The following is a 14022-nucleotide window of genomic DNA, read 5'->3' as shown; positions in this document are numbered from 1 at the left end:
TCTGTGAAGGTTTTTTTTTTTTTTTTTTTTTAAAGAGGCAGGAGAGAAACACCGACAGACGAATCCCTAAGCAGCAGTAGGCTGGTGGGGGGAGACGGGTAGGGACCTGGCACCACCAGGTGTAACCCCAACGTGCGCAAAGCACCTCAACACCAAATCAAGCTCAACAACCCCCGAGGAAACGGGATATGAGCCACATCACTTCAGAGCTGCACAGCATGTCTCTTCACCTGCTAGATAGAGAGAATACTGAAGGTAAGCTGGCTGCACATGCCCTCTTGTGGGCGAACTTCGGTGTTCTCTCTATCTAACCTGCTAGTGGAGGGACATAACCCACAAGTCTCTGGATTGATCTGGGGACGCTATGGAAGGGGTAATTCTACAACTGGGCACCAACGTTTAGGTACCGTAAGGATGCACCTGGATTCCATTAGAGAATACTAGTGCAATCCGGTATCAGTGCACCTAAAAAGTTTAGCACCCACAGAATCGGCTTTCCTTTACAAAATAGGGGCTTCTTTTACAAAGCCGCACAAGAAATTCCTGCGCGGCAAATGAGAGGAAGCCCATAGGAATTGAACGGGCTTCCTCTAATTTGCCATACCGAGAATCAGCAGCACAGCTTTGTAAAAGAGGCCCTAGGTTCCTAAATATAGGGATACGGGTATAAAATTGCATTTGTGTGTAAATTGTGCATTCTATTCCACCCAAATTGTAATGAAAGCATTCCCAGGACGAGGTTATGTTGTGGGAGACAACACCAGATGTAATTTTAGATGAGAAGTGTTTCCAAAGGGAAAGCAGGTGCTAATCTATGTAGGTACTTTATTCTTAGCCAAGTTTCAAACTTAGGGGCCCTTTTACTAAAGGGTGGTAGGGCTATCGCATGGGTACTGCGCGACAAAACAGCATCATTGCGGAGCACACTGAGGCATCCCGTGGTATTGCGACACATGCCCATCCCCACGCTAGAAAATAGAAATTATTTTTTTAGCATGGGGGCAGGGAGTAGGAGTGCCTTATGGTAAGTGGGTAGCACACAGCCATTGCCATGCGCTGTCCAATTATCGCAGGATTAGCGCATCAGCCCTTACCACCGACTAAATAGGCGGTGGTAAGGGCTCCAGTGGGAATGGCCATGCGCCAATTGTGAAGTTAGTGCATGGCCATTACTGAGACAAATGATAATTCAGACATTTTTCCACCACGCTTGAAAATGGCTGGAGTGCATGGCACACCCACAGGCTTATCACAGCACTAGCCACTTTCTAGCATGGCTTGGTAAAAGGACCCCCCCCCCCCACCCCCTTTAGTACACTTATATGAAAAGTAGTAAAAAAAAAAAATAATAATAATAAAAAGTACCTGTGGATTTTGCCACACCATGGGCAGTACGAAAATTGCCCTCCATCTCCACTTTTGAAATTATTTAATATTTGTAGCAATATTCAACTCACCTGAAAATGGGGTCGTGGACAGGGATCTAAAGGAAGAGCAGTCCCAATCACACGAACTATGCTTCGAGTACAGCCATACTCCTTGCACTCCCACAATGGCAAAATCTGTTTTTATTGGAAAAATAAAAGAATTGCAGGTAAAATTTCAAGACTACATGCATGGATGTCTTAAAACATGACCACACTGCAAAGCATGAGACTGATGCATTTTCCTTCTCTTTCTGGCTGGAGGTGGGCTCTCCATGGAAGGGTATGCTGAATATTGGTCTTGGCTCCCTTTACAACCAGCTGATCCATTCTCAAATCAAACTAGAGCCATGTCCTGACTTATGAAAGTGGCAGCAGTACGAGGCTTAAAAATTGTGGCAGCTGCTTTTTTTTTTTATAGTTTAAATTATTTTTCTGTGCTAGCCTAAGATTTTCTTTTCCTGCTTTTTCTTTCATATTTACATTTCCATTCAGATGTACTGAAGGTAGCTAACGAGAAGCACATTTCACCTTTCCTCTTGCAGTTATAGAAAGGGAAATGGGACTTGATATACGGCCTGAGGTTTTTGCAACTACATTCAAAGCGGTTTACATATATTCAGGTACTTATTTTGTACCAGGGGCAATGGAGGGTTAAGTGACTTGCCCAGAGTCACAAGGAGCTGCAGTGGGAATCGAACTCAGTTCCCCAGGATCAATGTCCACTGCACTAACTACTAGGCTACTCCTCCATGTATAGTCCCAGACTCTGCCACCGATCTTGTTATAGATCTATTACAGCATGGCACGTGAGCCAAGTAATCCTAAATGGCAACACACAAAGAGGTCTACCTAGAAAGCAGCAAATATTACTACTCTTCCTGGGTATTATGCGATATATGCATAGGCAATTTCATAAAAAGGTCCCAAGTAATGAAAATGTTCTGTTTTCCTGTATAAGAATTTAAGAGTTGCCCTACTAGGTCAGACCAGGGGTCCATCTAGCCCAGTAGTCCAGGTTACAAGTACCTAGTAGAGTCCCAAGCTGCCTACTGCCATTTTTCAGCACAAGAGCACCTCTGGGCATTCCAGAACACTAGATCTTCCGTAGACATGGCATAGCCAAAAACTTAAACCTGAAATCTGTAGGCAAATTGCCAGCTCATCAGGCCAGCAACCAGCCACTGAGTGCCTTGCATAGCTAACAATTGGCTGATGACTTTAACAAGTTGTCCCGTGAGAGGCTATTGGCACTAAAGCAGTGCCTTGCTAGCAGTTGAAAAAAATGACATAGAGACCTGCCAGCTGCAGAAGATGGCGATGAGGCACCCCACGAGACTGTAAAATACTGGCACACTGCCTTGAACGATGGCAACGAAGCTGACACTATGCCCTGAAAGAGGCTAGCAAAGCCGATAAGGCACTAAGCAAGAGGCTGCTGAAGCCGACAGTACCATACCAGCAACCCCTAATGCTAAAAAACATGCCACTGAAAAGTATCGCAGACAGAGAAGCAATTCTCTGTACTTACTGCTGACGCTAAAACCCCCCAAATTTTGATATGTCAAATTTTATATATCTACATGAAAAACAACAAAGTATTTGATATAATGGGAGGGGGGGGGGGAGGGTTAGTGAGGAAGCCCTTATCGTCACTTCAAAGGGTGGCGGTAAAGGCTCCCCGTCGCATGGCCATGCGTGCCTGGAGTCTTTTTACCAGCTGAAGTAAAAAGGGCCCTGGTGCACAGGAAAAACAGCCCCCGCCACTAGCGCAGGGCCCTTTTTCCCGCAGCTTGGTAAAAGGACACCATAGTTAGGTGGCTAAACACTTTTGAAAATTGATCTGTGGAACATACAATATGGCGTAACAGGACAAATTTCTGGTTAACAGTAGAATATTTATCCTTCCCCCCCCCCACCCCACACCCTTATACCAAGTACTTTGTTGTTTTTCATGTAGATATATAAAATTTATAACACAAGTTGTGGGGTTTTTTAGTTTATAGTTTCCCCCCTCCCCACCATGGCCATGCAGTAAAATGGTGTGGTCCACAAAACTAAAATAAAATGTTTTGGCCTGTATCAGGTTTATCAAGCAAATACTACTCCTGATTCAAGGAAAAAGGTTCCATTTTAGTTTTGTTGGATCACAGCTTTTTGCAGCATTTTGTAAGTTTTGTTTTTTATTTGTTGTTGCTGTTTTTTTGTTTTTAACCTGGGGCCTGGGCCACATAAAAACTAATGATAGTGTTGTGTGGAGTAGAACATCATCACGTTACCATACCTGCTTATATATATTTAAAGTTCTAAGCAAGCCAAAAAAAACAAATGGCAATTAAAAAAAAAAAAGTCTTAAAAAGGTTTAGATGGCTTCCCACACCAACAACATGAGCTCTGTACATGAGCTCAACATATCATGGCTGATTAGAAAATTAAATAGCAAAAAAAAACAAAGGAGTATTAAGCAATGCACTACATATAGGTTGGCAAACATATTAAGTGCAAAAATAATATCTACAGAAACCATCCAGGGTGTCAGAAATAAAACTAAGCGTTCAACCAACCATGAACTAAGTTCTCAATCGCAGTCCCAACTCAAGAAACAAAAGTTAAAACATTACCACCTTATCTACTGTAGATTTATGCGTTTTTATTGGAGAACATGCACCATAGCATAAAAAAATAGCAAAAAAACAGTATGCAAGAGGTGCCACCACAAAATTAACAGCTGCGCAGATGAACAACAGCAGCAAATAAAAGTGCAAGTTCAAATGTGAAGAGATAAAAATAAACCCAAACCCCAATCTATACAAATCTAAACCCCAGACTCACAGCAACAAATGTTAGAGGGTCCTTGCTCTTGTAACCGTCCAACAACAAAAAAAATCCATAAACATCCCAATCTAGATCTCCCCAACAGACCATCTAACACCCATAACCCATCTATATGAAAATGCTTAGATGGACCTTCAGTAGAAATCTGACAACCAAGCATTATACTTGCTACAAAAAAATAAATAAATAAAAAAAGCAACAACATAGATACACTCACTCAGCATACACCAATCCACAGCATGAGGACTGCACCCCCCCCATAAAGAAAAATATAAGTGTGGGGGGGGGGGGGGGGACACAAGAGGGAAGTGCTTACTTTTAATGTTGGATGGTCCTCCATACTTCAGTGTTTTATCACATGGCTGAGCTGGGAGTAACTTATCTGTATAAGTTGGACACACCATGTCCGGCCAATCAGGATTCCATTTTTAGGTGCAAGACAGAGGAGGACTGGTTGTTTGCCGCGCATGCAGCATACAACTGAGGAAACATTGCAGGAGCTTGTCAGATTAAAGACATCCATTCAATTTCTTTATTCAGCCTGCTGGGTTCAACTGAATTGTTTAAAAATCCAATTCTGTTCTTTATAACTGAGAATTCAGTTGAATCCAACGGGCTGAATGAAGAAATTGAATGGATGTCAAGCTCCTGTGATTGGTTGGTGATGCCATGTGACCCTAGCTATAAAAAATCGTGAGTTAGACGTTGTGGCCATCTTGGCAGAAGAGGTGAAAAGCTCAGTTCTCATTTTTGAGACATAAAGGTAGTGAACTATTATGATCTGTATTAAATACTAGTAAAAAAGGCCCGTTTCTCACACAAATGAAACGGGCGCTAGCAAGGTTATGTTTTTAAGGGAACTGTTAGGAGAAATGTTCTGTCATGATAAGTAATAATTGGGAAGGGTGTATAATGAGTAATATGCTCCAGGGGTATGAGATACGGATTGTTTTATCTATGTTTTTTTTGTTTTAATCTTTTTTTGTGATTTTTATTTATAGTATTTTTTAAAAGATAAAGAGTACGCAGACTCCATCCATGTCCAGCATTTCTCCCCTCTTCCCTCCATCCATGTGCATCTCCTTCCTGACTTCCCTCCCCTCCATCCATCCATGTCCAGCAACTCTCCATCCTCCCCTGCCCTCTCCTCCATCCACCCATATCCTGCAAATTTCCTCTCTCCCCTGCCCCCTACATTCATCCATCCATGTTCAGCAATTCTCCTCTCTCCCCTGCCCTCTCCTCCATCCACCCATATCCAGCAAATTTCCTCTCTCCCCTGCCCTCCCCTCCATCCATCCATGTCCAGCAACCCTCCATTCTACTCTGCCTTCTCCTCCATCTATTCATATCCAGCAAATTTGCTCTCTCCCCTTTCCCCTCCATCCATCCATGTCCAGCAATTCTCCTCTCTCCCCTGCTGTCCTGTCCAGCAATCTCTTCTTTCCCCCTGCCCTCCCCTCCTGTCCAGCGATCTCTTCTCCCCTGCCCTCCTCTCCAATTCCAGCCATCTCTCCTCTCCCCCTGCCCTCTCATCCATGTCCAGCGATTCTCCCTGCCCTCCCTCAGCTCCCTGACAGCCCTCCTCTCCGTTCCTTCCCCCCCCCACGTGCGTTTAACCCTTTTACTTTCAGGTGCAGCGACGGCAGTGAAGAGGACAACACAGCTTCTCCCTTCCCTCACACAGTGTCCCGACCTCGCAGAAACAGGAAATGCATCATCGCAGAAGGCGGGACACTGTATGAGGGAAGGGAGAAGCTGGAGGCGAGCTGGCTGTGCTGTCCTCTTCACTGCCATCGCTGCGCCTGAATGTAAAAGGATTAAACACATGCAAGGTGGGGGGGGGGGGGTAAGAACGGAGAGGAGGGCTGTCGATCGGGGAGCTGAGGGCAGGAAAGAGCGGAGGGACCATCCGAGAGCTGCCTGGCTGCAGCCCTGCTGCGCCAGGCAGCCCTGCGTTTGGGGGGGGGGGGGGGGCAGCAGCCAGGGGAAGGTCACGGTTGGGCCTCTTATACTGGGCGCCTATGACTGTCCTCCCATTCCATCCAAAGTGAAAAGACACCCCCAAATCACTAATGTTAAAACACATACCAGGAAATATAGATGGAAAGCAATGGCCACAAATGCTCGTAGTCTAAGCAATAAAGTTCATGACCTTCAAGCCCTGATGTTGGAGGCAGACTTAGATGTTGTTGCAATCACGGAGACGTGGCTCAATGGTTCCCATGAATGGGATGCAAACATACCAGGCTATAATCTATTTAGGAAGAATAGAGAGGGTCGTAAAGGTGGAGGAGTAGCTCTGTATGTGAGGAATGATATCATGGCGACTGAAATGACAGGGACCTGGGGAAAGGAAGAAGCGATATGGATCACCTTAAAAAGAGATGATAGAACCTCTGTCCACATGGGTGTTGTCTACAGACCCCCGACACAGAGGAACTAGATAAAGATCTGATCGCAGATATTAAAAAATTAGGAAAGAAAAAAGAGGTACTGTTAATGGGAGATTTCAATCTGCTGGATGTAGATTGGAAGGTTCTGTCTGCGAAATCGGAAAGAAGTAGAGAGATCGTGGATGCTTTCCAAAGAGCTCTGCTCAGACAAATTGTAACGGAACCCACGAGGGAGGGAGCGACGCTGGATCTGGTGCTTACAAATGGGGATAGTGTGTCAAATGTCCGAGTGGGTGCACACCTGGGAAGCAGCGACCATCAAACGGTTTGGTTTGATATGATAGCAGAAGTGGAGGGCAGCCACTCTAAACTCAAAGTCCTGGATTTCAAGCGTGCTGACTTTAGTAAAATGGGGGAATACCTGAGGAAGGAGCTGATGGGCTGGGAGGACTTACAAGAAGTGGAAGGACAGTGGTCCAGGCTGAAAGAAGTAATAAATAGGGCCACAGACCTTTATGTAAGGAGAGTAAATAAAAGCAAGAGAAAAAGGAAACCGATATGGTTCTCCAAGCAAGTGGCTGAGAAAATAAAGGCTAAAGAGTTGGCATTCCAGAAATATAGAAAATCTCAAGAAGAGGAACACGGGGAGGAATACCAGATGAAACTGAAAGAAGCCAAGAGAGAGGTACGTCTCGCGAAAGCGCAAGCGGAAGAACAAATGGCTAGAAAGGTAAGTAGTGTGACAAAAATTTCTTCAGGTATATTAGTGAAAGGAGAATGACTAAAAAGGGAATTGTGAGACTAAAAGATACAGCGAAACGCTATGTAGATAATGATAAAGTAAAAGCTAATTTGCTAAATAGATACCTTTGTTCTGTTTTCACTGAAGAAAATCCTGGAGAAGGACCACGAGGGACTGGCAAAAGTACACCTGAAAATGGAGTGGATAGAGCACCGTTCACGGAAGAGAGTGTGTATCAACAACTTGGAAAGCTAAAGGTGGACAAAGCCATGGGACCAGACGGGATCCACCCCAGAATATTGAGGGAGCTCAGAGAGGTTCTGGCGGGTCCTCTTAAAGATTTGTTTAATAAATCCTTGGAGATGGGAGAGGTTCCGAGGGATTGAACAACGGCGGATGTGGTCCCTCTTCACAAAAATGGTGATAGGGAAGAAGCTGGAAACTACAGGCCGGTAAGCCTCACTTCGGTTATTGGAAAAGTAATGGAAGCGATGCTGATGAAAGGATAGTGAATTTCCTGGAAGCCAATAAGTTGCAAGATCCGAGACAAGGTAAAATTATGGATACCTGATAATTTTCTTTCCATTAATCATAGCTGATCAATCCATAGACTGGTGGGTTGTGTCCATCTACCAGCAGGTGGAGATAGCAATCCTTTTGCCTCCCTATATGTGGTCATGTGCTGCCGGAAACTCCTCAGTATGTCGATATCAAAGCTCCATCCGCAGGACTCAGCACTTAGAGAATTACACCCACAAAGGGACACTCTGCCCAGCTCACCACCGCCGAAACGGGGGAGGGGAATCAACCCAGCTCATCCCCACACAAGTGGGGGAGGGAAATCCGTCCAGCTCATCCCCGCGGAGCGGGGGAGGGACACCACACCCGCCGATGCGGGGGGAATCTGGCTTATCCTGCAACCGCAACCGCGGGAGGAGCTGACTGACCCTAACACCGCCGAAGCGGGAGGGGTACAAAGCTGCCCTACAGCCGCACGAAGCGGGAGGGAGCGCCGGCAGAATTTAGGTCTCAATCCAGCCCCGTAAAACGGAGGGGAGAGGAATGCAGCAGCTCACTGTAACACAAAATCGTCTCAACTCCTGAAGAATCCAATTGAAAAAACTTGAACACGAAGTCCTCCTGAACAGGAACTGAAGACTAAACTTGAACCTGAAATGCAACCAGAATATAAACAGTACAGATATCTGGGAGAGGCTATGGATTGATCAGCTATGATTAATGGAAAGAAAATTATCAGGTATGATACATAATTTTACCTTCCATATCATCATGCTGATCAATGCATAGACTGGTGGGATGTACCGAAGCAGTACTCACCCAGGGCGGGACATAGAAATCCCTGACCGCAACACTGAAGCTCCAAACCGGGCCTCCGCCCGAGCAGCCACAGTCAAGCAGTAATGACTGGAGAAGGTATGAGGCGAAGCCCAAGTTGCCGCCCTACAAATATCTTTCAAGGAGACGGACCCGGCCTCTGCCATCGAGGCCGCCTGTGCTCTAGTGGAGTGAGCCTTCAGCCGGATAGGTGGCACCTTCCCTGCGGCCACATAAGCCGCTGCAATGGTTTCCTTGACACATTGTGCCACTGTAGGCTTGGATGCCTGCAGACCCTTACGAGGACCTGCGAACAGCACAAACAGATGATCCAACTTCCGGAAATCATTGGTCACTTCCAAGTATCTGATGATGACTCGTCTCACATCTAGATATTTGAGAACAGAGTACTCCTCTTGGTAGTCCTCCCTACGAAAGGAGGGTAGACAGAGCTGCTGATTCACATGGAAACGAGAAACAATCTTGGGCAGGAAGGAAGGCACTGTGCGAATAGACACTTCTGCCTCAGTGAACTGCAGGAAGAGCTCTCGACATGATAGCGCCTGGAGCTCGGAAACTCGTCTGGCTGAAGTGATAGCCACCAAAAAGACCGCTTTCAACGTCAGGTCTTTCAGAGATGCCCTCGACAAGGGTTCAAAAGGCGGCTTCTGCAAGGCTCTTAGCACTAGATTGAGATTCCACGCAGGCACCACCGAGTGCATAGGAGGGCGTAGGTGATTAACTCCCTTGAGAAAGCGCACCACATCTGGCTGCGAGGCCAGGGACGCACCCTTCAGGCGACCCCTGAAGCAAGCCAGAGCCACTACTTGGACTTTAAGGGAACTGAGCGAAAGGCCTTTCTCCAGACCTTCTTGCAGGAACGCCAACACTGAAGAAATTGGAGCAGTGAAGGGAGAAAGAGAGCCTGCCTCACACCACGATGCAAAGGTACGCCAAACCCTGGCGTAAGCAGTAGAAGTAGAGCGCTTCCTCTCTCTCAGCATAGTGGTGATGACCTTGTCTGAGAAGCCCTTCTTCCTCAGACGCTGCCGCTCAATAGCCAGGCCGTAAGACCAAAGGGGCAGGGATCCTCCATCACCACGGGACCCTGATGCAACAGGCCCCGCTCCGCTGGCAGCCGCAGAGGGACGTCCACTGAGATCCTGATCAAGTCCGCATACCAGGGACGTCTGGGCCAGTCCGGACCCACCAGGATTATCCGGCCCGGATGCCTTGCCACCCGGTCTAGCACCCTGCCCAACATGGGCCAGGGCAGGAACACATAGAGAAGTTCCTGTGTCGGCCACTGTTGGAGGAGAGCATCTACTCCCAGAGCTCAAGGGTCCCGTCCTCTGCTGAAAAAGTGCGGCACTTGGCAATTGGCCAAAGACGCCATCAGATCTAGGCTCGGCTGGCCCCAGCACTTCGTGATGTCCAAGAACGCCTGAGCCGATAGCTGCCACTCTCCGGGATCCAAGGTATGGCGACTGAGAAAGTCTGCCTTGACATTCATGACTCCCGCAATGTGGGCCGCCGACAGCTGTTCCAGGTTCGCTTCCGCCCACTGGCATAAATTCATGGCCTCCTTGGCTAGAGGGGCGCTCTTGGTACCTCCCTGGCGATTGACATAGGCCACCGCCGTGGCATTGTCCGACACGACCCATACTGGCTTCAGCGCCAGTACCGGGAGAAACTCCAAAAGCGCCAACCGAATGGCTCTGAGTTCCAGGAGGTTCATAGACCACTTTGCCTCTACAGGAGACCAGAGCCCCTGCGCTGTCCTTCCCCAGCAGTGGGCTCCCCAGCCCGTCAAAGAGGCGTCCGTCGTGACGACAACCCACTCCGGGGTCAAAAGAGGCATTCCTGCGGACAGCTTGTCTGGCCTCAGCCACCAGCTCAGCGCCTTGCGCACCGCTGGATCCAAGGGAAGGCGCACAGCGTTATCCTCCGACACTGGAGTCCATCGCTGCAGCAGAGAGTGCTGTAGAGGTCTCATATGGGCCCTGGCCTAGGGCACTACTTCCATCGTGGCCGTCATAGAGCCCAACAGCTGCACAAAGTCCCAAGCCCGAAGAGGAGAGGCTACTAGGAACTGGTCCACCTGAGCCTGAAGCTTGACAATCCGATTGTCTGGCAGGAACACTCTGCCCACTTCGGTGTCGAAACGAACTCCCAGATACTCCAGGGACTGAGTCGGGCGCAGCTGGCTTTTCTCCCAGTTGATGATCCACCCCAGGGAGCTCAAAAGAGCAATCACCTGGTCTGAAGCTCTGCCGCACTCTGCATAAGAGGGGGCTCGGATCAACCAGTCGTCCAGATAAGGATGGACATGAACTCCTTCCTTGTGTAGGAAGGCCGCGATGACCACCATTACTTTGGAGAAGGTCCGCGGAGCAGTAGCCAACCCGAACGGGAGGGCTCTGAACTGGAAGTGTCAGCCCAGGACCGCAAAACGCAGAAAGCGTTGATGAGGAGGTCAGATTGGAATATGCAAGTAAGCTTCCTTGATGTCCAAGGATGTCAGGAACTCCCCTGCCTTCACTGCCACTATAACAGAGCGGAGAGTCTACATTTGGAAGTGTCGAACTTTCAAGGCCCGATTGACCCCTTTGAGGTCGAGGATAGGCTGCACAGAACTTCCTTTCTTTGGTACCACAAAGTAAATGGAGTAACGTCCTTTGCCAAGCTGATCTTCTGGCACCGGAACGACCGCACCCAGGTGGATCAGATTGTCCAAAGTCTGCTGCACTGCCACAGCTTTGACCGGAGACTTGCAGGGAGAGTGCACAAACCCGTCTCTTAAGGGTCGGCAGAACTCTAGCTTGTAGCCGTCTCTGATGACTTCGAGCACCCAAGCGTCTGAAGTTACCATGGTCCACTCGCCCAGAAACGAGGATAGGCATCCTCCAATCTGCTCTGGGCCATGGACCAGGGCCCCGTCATTGGGTACGAGACCCTGGGGGAGGACCGGAGGACGCACCTCCGGGACGGCGGTCTCTGCGAAAGGAATGCTGCTTGGGGGAGAAGTTCCTTTTGAAGGAAAAGGAGGCAGAGGAGCCCGACTTGCCCGGGCGATACCGATGGGCTTCCTGAAACCGTCCTTTGGAGGAACCGGGGCGGGCACCACTGGCCCGAGCCCTGACCTCCGGTAACCTCTTGCCCTTAGACATACCGAGATCGGTCACAATCTTGTCCAGCTCGACCCCAAAGAGCAGCTTGCCTTTAAAAGGCAACTTAGCCAGGCGAGACTTAGAGGCGTGGTCAGCAGACCAATGCTTCAGCCAAAGCCAGCACCGTGCAGAGACTGTCTGAGCCATACCTTTAGCCGAGGCTCTCAAGACATCATACACCAAGTCTGCCAAGTAGGCCAAGCCCAATTCCAGGGCCGGTCAATCAGCCCTCAAGGAAGGATCCGAGGGGGAAGCCCGCTGCACAATAGTCAGGCACGCCCTGGCCACATAGGAGCCGCAAACTGAGGCCTGCAAACTTAAAGCAGCCGCCTCGAAGGACGACTTTAAAGCCGCCTCCAATCTTCTGTCTTGGGCGTCCTTTAGGGCCGTGCCACCTTCCACTGGCAACGCCATTTTCTTAGTCACCGCAGTGATTACAGAATCCACGGTAGGCCAAAGAAAGGCCTCCCGTTCACCTTCAGGCAGAGGATAGAGGCGGGACATAGCCCTAGCCACTTTAAGGCTCGCTTCTGGGAAATTCCATTGAGCCGAAATCAAGGTGTGCATGGCTTCATGCACGTGGAAGGTTCTAGGCGGGCGCTTCGTCCCCAGCATAATGGCAGAGCCAGCAGAGGCTGAGGGAGAGACGTCCTCCGGAGAGGAAATCTTCAAAATGCTCATGGCCTGCATTAACAGGTTGGGCAAATCCTCTGAGTGAAAGATCCGCGCTGCAGAGGGGTCATCCGCTCGATCCGAGCGGGAATCCGTCTCCTCCAAGGAATCCCCAAAGGACCGTTGGGAGAACTCAGATACGCTGCCCTCATCTACATCAGAGGAAACAGCGTCCTCTAGGGCCTGGAAATCCACCCGAGGGCGTTTGCTTCCGGAGGCCTCAACCCCTTTATCAGACAGGGGAGCAGGGGCAGCGTTTTGCATAAGAAAAGCCTGATGCAGCAGCAAAATGAACTCAGGAGAGAAACCCCCCAGACTGTGCACTTCTGCAGCCTGGGCCACGGCCCTAGATGCACCCTCAACCGGCGCTCGCAAGAGCGGGGGATAAACATGCTGCGCATCCAAAATGGCGTCCGGCGCGAAACTCCGAGAAGGAGCCGCGCAGGAAGAACGGCGCTTAAGTTTTGCCGCTTTCTTGCCGTCGCCCAAATCAAGGGCCACCATAGCATTAACGTCTCCCACCTCGAGGGCGGCCCAAGAAGAAGCCGTCCGAGCAGAGTGGCCGGCCAAAACGGAGGGGACGAGCAGCGGGAGATGGGCGCTTATGGCGGGAAAAACCGCCGCACCGGAGGAAGAACCGGGACACTGACCGGACTCCAAACGGACGCCCAAAAAAGGCGATTCAGGCTTTGAAACCCCTGCATCCCCGCGCGGTCCGGGGAGCAATTCTTCGCGCCCTCGCCCTCTGACGCCATAAGCCACGTGGAGACCGATCGGGGAACCCCCTGCCCGTTACAAAAGGTAAAAATTACCTGCTTCCTGCTCCGAGCTGTAACGAACTGGTGTCCCAGTGAGTAGCTGCAATAAACGCTGATATAAACGTTGAAATAAATGCCCTTAAAGGTCGTCCACACTTTTTTTTTTTTTTACGGAGCCAGCGGGAGGGGGGAGAAAAGGAGGGACCTGGCACCACCAGGTTTGCACTTGCTCAAAAAGAGCCCTCAACCCCAGGTACTCAACAAAACCTAAGAATTAGGCTTGGAGACCTAGCCAGAACTGCTGCTGTGTGTGACCACCACCTGCTGAGATAGAGAACATACTGAGGAGTTTCCGGCAGCACATGACCACATATAAAGAGGCAAAAGGATTGCTCTCTATCTCCACCTGCTGGTAGATGGACACAACCCACCAGTCTATGGATTGATCAGCATGATGATATGGAACATGGTTTTACCAGAGGGAAATTGTGCCAAACGAATCTCATTGAATTCTTTGATTGGGTAACTGGAGAATTGAATCATCGACATGCTATAGACGTAATCTACTTAGATTTTAGCAAAGCTTTTGACATAAACTCGATGGGCTGAAGATAGGTCCCGAAGTGGTGAACTGGATTAGGAACTGGTTGACGGACAGACGACAGAGGGTGGTGGTAAATGGAGTTCGCT

At 49.1% G+C, this 14022-nt stretch overlaps 1 protein-coding gene across 2 annotated transcripts in view; it reads right to left on the bottom strand.

The window, feature by feature from the left end:
• MTFR2 (mitochondrial fission regulator 2) overlaps positions 1-14022 on the bottom strand; it is a 104062-nt gene that overhangs the window by 41245 nt on the left and 48795 nt on the right. For both annotated transcript variants that reach the window (XR_003941606.1, XM_030198442.1), the window contains exon 4: positions 1458-1562. Coding sequence is in view for 1 of the 2 variants with exons in the window: in XM_030198442.1 (XP_030054302.1) it covers positions 1458-1562 (105 nt within the window). In the remaining variant the exon portion in view is untranslated. The remainder of the gene's footprint in view (positions 1-1457; positions 1563-14022) is intronic.

Source organism: Microcaecilia unicolor, chromosome 3 (genome assembly GCF_901765095.1).
Source record: "Microcaecilia unicolor chromosome 3, aMicUni1.1, whole genome shotgun sequence".
NCBI lineage: Eukaryota > Metazoa > Chordata > Amphibia > Gymnophiona > Siphonopidae > Microcaecilia > Microcaecilia unicolor.
Note: the sequence above shows the minus strand (reverse complement) of the source record. Positions and strands in the feature narration are given on the sequence as shown.